This window comes from Populus euphratica, unplaced genomic scaffold (assembly GCF_000495115.2).
Source record: "Populus euphratica unplaced genomic scaffold, PopEup_1.0 scaffold142.1, whole genome shotgun sequence".
In the NCBI taxonomy this organism is placed as follows: domain Eukaryota; kingdom Viridiplantae; phylum Streptophyta; class Magnoliopsida; order Malpighiales; family Salicaceae; genus Populus; species Populus euphratica.
This window is the reverse complement of record NW_011499936.1, coordinates 524,447-532,663: the sequence shown is the minus strand read 5'-3', so window position 1 is coordinate 532,663 and position 8,217 is coordinate 524,447. Positions and strand designations below refer to the sequence as shown.

General features: G+C 33.3%; 1 protein-coding gene across 1 annotated transcript; it reads left to right on the top strand.

The window, feature by feature from the left end:
- Nucleotides 1–4,971: 4,971 nt before the first annotated feature.
- On the top strand, nucleotides 4,972–7,055 carry LOC105136515 (U-box domain-containing protein 4-like). The gene is made up of 2 exons (XM_011041908.1): nucleotides 4,972–6,350; nucleotides 6,490–7,055. Exons 1-2 carry the CDS (start codon nucleotides 4,992–4,994, stop codon nucleotides 6,553–6,555), a joined length of 1,425 nt encoding a protein of 474 aa, XP_011040210.1. The 5' UTR covers nucleotides 4,972–4,991; the 3' UTR covers nucleotides 6,556–7,055.
- Nucleotides 7,056–8,217: the final 1,162 nt, after the last annotated feature.

Below are 8,217 nucleotides of genomic sequence, written 5' to 3'. Positions count from 1 at the left end.
TTAAAAGCATCCACTATTGAATTTCTTCAATAGAATTTATGTTGAAATTATTAGATAATAGTATAAATTATATCTTAAAATTTTATTTAATAATTTTATTTTTTAATTTGAATTAATTTTTTGATAAAAAAAACTATCTTAATTTAATAATTTAAATTTTAAAATATAATTTATATTATTTTTTAATAAATACTACCATATAATTAGCTTAAAATGACAGCCACAAACTATCAAGTGAAACCTTGAAGGGGAAAAAAAAAAGTGAAATGAAATCCACCGCTATTGGATGCCATTCGTTTCAAGAGTTCAAGTTTCAAGCAATGACCAGTGACCGTTTCCTAATTATCAAGAAAAAGAAATTGAACCACAAATATATCATTGAACATTGGACAGCGAGATGCTAATGGAATAATAATTTGTCATCTCGAGGCTGGCAGCCACAAAAACATCATCATCTCTATTATGGCAAGAAAGTGATGCTTCTCTTACTAAATTTAAAGTTAGTCTTCGAACCCATCATCAGTCTCGTGAATTTGAACATACAAAGGTAATGAATACAAATAAAATCCAATGCTTACATCTTAATTAATTAACTTTTAAGTACTCCCACTCTTACGGATGCTGGAAATGGCATCGTTTTCCATGCCACAAAGCTATTGCAATGTTTTACATGAACTCCCTTGCTTTATTGCAGCGAAGGGGCTGCACCTCGAGGGTGAGTGAATATTTCTTCTGTCAAACACGCGTAATTAATCATGGAGGACACTAGCTAGTTGGTAGCTCAAGCTTGCATGTTTGAACACGGGTTTTCCATAATGATTTCTACTGGAATTTATCCTAATTAATTTTGTTTTTTATTTATCTGTAAACCCATATTGATTTTTAGTGGATTTCATCCTAAGTAGTATGTTTTTTTAAATAAAAAAAATCTGCAAGACGTAAACTACATGGAAGTGATCATCGACACATCCATGTAGTTTGTTTTGTTAGTAATATTATAAACCTTGAGGTCTTACATGAGATCAGTTATGCTACCCATTGTCTGCTAATTATCAAGAACATTATACAGATTAATACATATAAAACTACACTAACATATGATATGGCCCTTAATTTTAATAATTAATGGTATGAGATGTACTTAATTTGTCGAACCTAATATATCTGTTGAAGCCTGTTGCTCAGTAGGGACAAACATGATTTTTTCAAATTATTTTAGGAGCAGTTAGGGTGCTAAACAACTCAGCTTGTTGCATTGTAGAATATATTAAAAAAAAATACATAAATATATTACTCTTAATTTCTTGTACGTATTCCAATCACCTGGTAGTTTGCTTGTCCTTATACATTTTTGTTTGTAGGTGGAAAATCATCAATGCTAATATCATAATAAAAATAATGATGATTGCATATTCGTAAAGAAATCAAGAGATCCCACAACCTTGATTAGGAAGTAATTAAGAAATTAACGACGTTACACATCTCTCTAAAATTATGGGCAGCTACCAAACTTCTACTTCTGCAATAACATGTGTGTATTGATTAAATTATGATCATAGAAAGGCTGTGATTAGTGACTGAAAATAAAATTATATTATAGGAATTGTCAATGAGCAAATTCAGGAAACCATAGACCACGGGATATGACACATTCAAGTTGAACTTTAGTTGACCCGAACTTGGAAGAAAAAAAATTGCTTATTGTCTCGTGAATTTGTTAAAAGCTTGACAATAAATAATTGCTTGGAATTTTCTTTTATTTGAAGAATAACTCTTTAGTACTTGATTAAAAGTGACAATTAAGTATCATAATTAAAAAAAATAGTAATAATAACTAAGTTTTTCTATCCATTTTTCTTATTCAAATTTGAATTCACACACACACACATATAGAGTTTTTATTATTTCATAAAATTCGATAACATAATTTTTCTTTACAATTATTTTTCAATAATATGAAAAAAATATTAAAAACTAATTTTAATTAAAAAAATTTACTAAATCCATAAGTTGTGGCGAGCTGAGTTTCTTTAATAAACACATAAATCATACTAGCCTTTTAGAAAAACAAAATAAAATAAAAAAATAAAAAAATTAAATTTTTAATCATTTCAATATTAAAAAATAAAATTGATAAAAATAATTTTTTTTAAAATCACAAAAAAAAACCATATATATAGAAAAAATAATATAGATAAACATATTAATAATTTATAGTGTTCTGTTAAAAAAAGAATTAATACTTTTTTATATATATTTTAGTTTTTATATAAAAAATTATAACATGTTGTTTGTAATCCTATGAATCCAATTGAATTTTAAAATTGAATTCACCTATTTAAATTATTTTTTGCATTTAAATTTTTTATAGTATTAATTTGAATTTTAAATGAAATTTAAGTAATAGAAGACTTGACGTAAACAAATCAGATTTGAAGCCTTCTGATTTGTGATGATGATTCTAAAGAAAAAATAATATTAAAAAATACCGCTCTTTCTTTTATTCAAAAACCATACAAAGTAACTGTCTCGTCGCCCTTTCTTACGTGTCTTTGACTCCACTTTCTTTAACCACTACTTACTTGTAAACAAAAACTTTAGGTTTTTTCACTTATTTTGAATTTGAAAATTTTTATCGGTGATCAATATCTTTTAAATTATTAGAATTATAAATTATGATTATTTTTAAAATTATTAATATTTTTAAAATTATATTGTTCATTAACTTTTTTATTTAATAATGTGATTTTTATTATTTGATATCTATTTTATATAAGTTTGATTTGAGAAAAACTCAATAATTTTTATTCAATATTTCTAATTTCTTTCTCGATATTCCAACGACATGATTTCGAAATAATCTATAGAACACAGGATATGACACATTAAATTGGAACTTAGTTGACCAAGTGGAAGCTAAATAGAAGGAAAAAAGAGAGCATGTTTTTGGTAATTGTTTTTTTTTTAAATTGACTTTGTCTAAAGTCTAAACCAACCCTTTAATCATTGTTTTGTAAATTTGTTAAAAGTTTGACAACAAATAATTGACTGGAAAGTTTTTTCTTCTTCTTCTAGAGTAACCCTTCAATTCTTGATTTAAAGCGATAGCTAGGTTTTACTATAATAATAATAATATTTATTTAATTTTTATTTAACAACCCATTTATATTTATATTTTATTTAATTATTTTTTAAATTATCGGTGCGTATTTCGAGTGTGGTTACTTTTTAAAATACTTTTAATTTAGAAAAATATAATAATACTATTTTTTATTTTTTAAAAATTATTTTTGAAATCAATATATTAAAATAATTTAAAAATATTAAAAATATATTAATTTTAAATAAAAAATTTTAAAATTTTTTATAAATACTTTTCAAACATATTTCCAAACACATTCTAAATATATTTAAAATTAAACTGATATATCAAATGATATATCAAATAAAAGGAAGAAAATCTCAAGATATATGCCATAAGTTTGCTTACTTTTTTAATATTTCAAATTAGAATTTTAAAAGTAATATTTATTTTTCTTAACAAATTAGATGGTTTTGGTACTGGTTGAAAATACTTCCCTCGGTGGTCTGTACTTTTAAAAAACACGTGCGGGTGAAGTGGCTTTCATGCAGCTGTTTCAGTTTTGACTGTTTGACCAACAAAAACCAATCATGGACGTTAGATTTTTTGATCGGACGGCTAGAAACACATAACGTGTCGAGTGTAATCTTGGCCGCACGTGACCATGTATTAATTTTACAGCTGTAAAGTGTGTAATGATGGACTCCTGTCCTAAAACCGACCACAACCAGACAAACAAGTGGTCACAACTGTCGCTGTAAAAAGTTGAAATAGTCACTGTAAGAAAAATAGCCCGCTCCACAATGGTGAAAACTGGAAAGTACTCGACTTGGCAAAACAGTCATGATTCCCAACACCCATTAGCTTTACTAATGCAGTTTATTTTATTTTATTTATTTTTAAATTATTAATGATTTTTGTATGGGAATATAATAATTATTAAAAAAGCATTTAAAAAATTCAGCTAAAAACAATCTCTTTAAAGTAATTTCCTGATTTTGACTTTTACAAAAATCTGAAAAAATATTGATTTAATTTTTGAACACAAAAAATATTTTTAAAAATAATAGAAAATACTTTTAGTTTTCTTTTCTGGAAAATTTAAAAGATTACTTACTATATATCTAAATACCGATGATTAATAATTCAAATAAGAATCCATTCTTGTTGTGAAAAAGCCTAGGCCAAAAAAAGTATATTTATATATAACAAGATTACTGCAACATCTATAAAACATTTTTGATTTTTTTAATAATAAAATAAGTCCTCTAAAAGGTTTACATACTAATCAAGATTATTTTTTTAATAGTATTAATAACATATTCTCTATATCAATTCGATGCATTTAAATTAAAAAAATCTAATATAACAACAAACAATGTTCATACTCAAACTTGAAAATCTAGTGTATATTTAGTAACGACATGCAGAATGCTTTTTGGTAAAAATGATACCGAAGCCAACAGGGAGAGCTAAAGACAGGCAGCCTTGGAATAAATTCTCTCATCCACCACGCTCTTGCCACTCTTGTCTCTCTCGCTCTCTCTCTCCCCCAACCATGAAATCAAACTTTCTTGAAACAAGTGAGGTTCTAGCCTAGCGGTGGGAGGGGCTTGTCCCCTTCCTCCGCACCTGGGTTCGAACCTCACCATGCACGCCTGTCACCCCCGCGGTGCCTTACCTGCTCACTGGGCTTGCAGGATGTTCAGTGGGCCGTGGGGATTAGTCGTGGTGCGCGTAAGCTGGCCCGGACACCCCACGTAAATCAAAAAAAAAAAACTTTCTTGAAACAATTAAGAACCCATAAATCCAATTCCATTGTAGTTTAAACCACTCCCATTTAATTCCAAGGAATTCAATTCAATTCAATTCAATACCCTCAAAAAAACGTTTCTTTTCCAAGAAAAAAATGGTTTCCCTTGAAGATTCCCACTCCCAGCACTCCACTTCTAGTCGCTTCCCCTTAACCTCTTCTCCTTCCTCCTCCAAAATCATCCACCGACACGTCGGCCGTTCCATGCGCACTGTCCGTTCTACTCTCTTTCAGACCGACTCATCCTTCAGCAACTCAGCTGCTTCCACTCCCTTTGTGTCTGAAAACTTGACTGAGTCTGTCATCGACATGCGACTCGGCGAACTCGCGGCAACCTTAAGCATGCATAGTAATAATATTAGTAATATTAAGAATAAGACGTCGTCCTCGTCGGCATCGCCAGCTAAATCTGCTGAGGAGTTTCTTGATATTTCAGAAGCTTTTTCTGATTTCTCGGGCTGTAGTTCTGATATTTCCGGAGAACTGCAACGTCTTGCATGCTTGCCGTCGTCTCCGCTGCATCGTGATGGAGAGTTGGAGAAGAAGAACCCATCAACGGAAATTGTAGCTGAGCCCTGTCACGGGTTCTTACAGAGAGAATCCTTTTCTACGGAAATCATTGAAAGTATTTCTCCCGAAGATCTTCAGCCGACGGTGAAGATCTGTGTTGATGGGTTGCAGTCCCCTTCGATCCTTGTCAAAAGATCTGCTGCGGAGAAGTTGAGGTTTTTGGCAAAGAATAGAGCGGATAACCGGGCGTTGATTGGTGAGTCGGGGGCGATTTCTGCTTTGATCCCTCTGCTTAAGCAAAGTGATCCGTGGGCGCAAGAACATGCGGTGACAGCCTTGTTGAATTTATCATTGTACGAGGAGAATAAGAAGAAGATTACGAAATCAGGTGCTATTAAGTCTCTTGTTTATGTGCTTAAAACTGGGACTGAAAATGCTAAGCAAAATGCGGCCTGTGCGTTGCTTAGTTTGGCGTTGATTGAAGTGAATAAGAGCTCGATTGGAGCTTGTGGAGCGATACCACCATTGGTATCGCTTCTAATTAATGGTTCTAATAGAGGAAAGAAAGATGCGTTGACGACATTGTATAAGATTTGTTCAATAAAGCAGAATAAAGAGAGGGCTGTCATTGCTGGGGCAGTTAAGCCATTGGTGGGGATGGTGGTGGAGGCGGGGGCAGGGATGATGGCTGAGAAAGCAATGGTGGTGTTGAGCAGTCTGGCTGCAATTCAAGAAGGGAGAGATGCTATTGTTGAAGAAGGCGGGATTGCTGCACTTGTTGAGGCTATTGAAGATGGTTCTGTTAAAGGGGAAGAGTTTGCTGTTGTTACTTTGTTGCAATTGTGTAGTGATAGTGTTAGAAATCGTGGGTTGCTTGTTAGAGAAGGAGCGATTCCTCCTCTTGTTGCACTTTCCCAGAATGGGAGCCTTCGCTCTAAGAACAAGGTAAAGTTTTGTTAATTCTGATGGATCGAGTATTGATTTCACAGCTTTACAAGTTAATTTTTAAGCCCAATAGTCATTTGTTTGTGTTATTAATGTTGTGATGGGAGTGGTGTTGATGGTAGTGGTGGTGTTGGTGCAGGCTGAGAGGCTACTTGGGTACTTAAGAGAGCCAAGGCAAGAGGCTGCATCATCTTCAAGCCCTTGAAGAAGTGGTGGATTTTGAATGTTTGCTATTCTTGGATAGGTAATTACGAGTACTGATTAGAATGAGTGGTTGTCATTGGTTTGTGTGTACATAGGCAGTGTTTTTTTTATGGTTTTGTACAGTGTGTTTGAGAAATATGAGGGATTGATTAGCGAATGGGAAATTAGGGTAAGCTAGGGAGTAAAAATTGTAGACTGACTTGTTTTAGATGTATGAGTTTGACTTAAACTAGGTTTTGGAAGTTGGGGGTCTGTAATTCTGATGGGTTTTCCAGAGGAGGAATACTTGCTTGCTTTGTGGAGTTTGGTTGGTTGATGATGAAAATTAGGGTCTTGTTCCTTGTGTTTTGCTTGGAAGACCCAAGTTCTGTTTACTGATTGTCCTGTTTAAACTAGTGAAGATAAATGCTTCTACTTGGAGCATGTTTTTGTTGCATCTTGTAGCTTGAATTCTATGTATGCTGTTGATTTCTGTTTTTGCTAATAAGCAACTTAGATTGAGTTCGATCTTATGCTTAAGATTGTGACAGATTCTATGTTCTTGATCTCTCCTTGTGACGCCTAGTTCTTGTCTCCTTTAGACATGCCTGGAAAAGGTCTGAAAATGAAAGACTGGTTAAATCTGATATCTGGGAGATGCAATCTTTGCAATCTTTTACTTTCTATGGTCATGTCGATTTCTGTCTAAGAAAGATCAGGCAAGAAATCTTTGAAATCTTTTAATGATGATAAGGACTCCTGGACATTCACCCAGACAAGAATTATCCCGAGTGCTGTGATTTTGTTGCCCTGGCAATCTGTTAGTTCCTTCCTCCATGGATTGCCACTGAAACTGTCTGCTTCCCAATGGAAGGCTGTGGCATCATCATTTATTTGATGGAATTGAATGTGAAGGATGAGAGAGAGGTATTATTTATTTGATGGAAGCACAAGAACATGCATGGTAGGTCCCTATGATTTGCTCGTCTTTGGTGTAAAATCGTTTTTTCTGCTGTGTGCTTTCCATCACCACCTGCTGTCTGTTCTGCTTGCTATGATCTCTACTGAGAAAGTCCACCACCTACCGCAACCCCACCATGGATTTCCTTACAGCATATAAGATATGATATCTTTATTATCTTTCCTTGTCGATGTTCATTGTGCATTAGCTGGCGGAGCAGGTATGTCTTGGACCAAAAGACCAAATTCAGGCAGTTCACTGACATGGTTTATGTTTTCAATCTTCAAAACGAACAACTTGCAACTTATCATGGATATTAGGCCAGCTAACCGTCCTCTCACCAGCAACAGTCCCTTACTGTAGAAGGATGTTTCCCTTGGTGCAAATGCTGCAACCTTTCTCTGCATCACCATCCATGTGAATTTCGGCTGTCATGCTGCAACAAAACCTTTGGTAATGAATGATTTCGGTGCAAACAGTGCCATCAAACAAGGATTGCTTTTCTCATGGCTGGACTTGGATCAACGTGTCATTGATGGAGATTATTTTAATGTTCTTAGACAATTTGATGTCAGAGTGGTTAAACATTTGTCTGTGTATTGTGGCCACCTCATTAATGTGGTGGATGCTTTTTGGAAGAAATGGATACTCTTATCCAATCAGTTTCTGCCGCCATCACAAGCTTCCTAGTCAAAGCAAACTACAGGTTTTTGATGTAGGGAA

Coding starts and splice junctions, on each gene's coding strand:
- LOC105136515 (XM_011041908.1), top strand. CDS start 4,992: ATGGTTTCCCTTGAAGATTCCCACTCCCAGCACTCCACTTCTAGTCGC. Junction 6,351..6,489: donor GCCTTCGCTCTAAGAACAAG/GTAAAGTTTTGT, acceptor GTGTTGGTGCAG/GCTGAGAGGCTACTTGGGTA.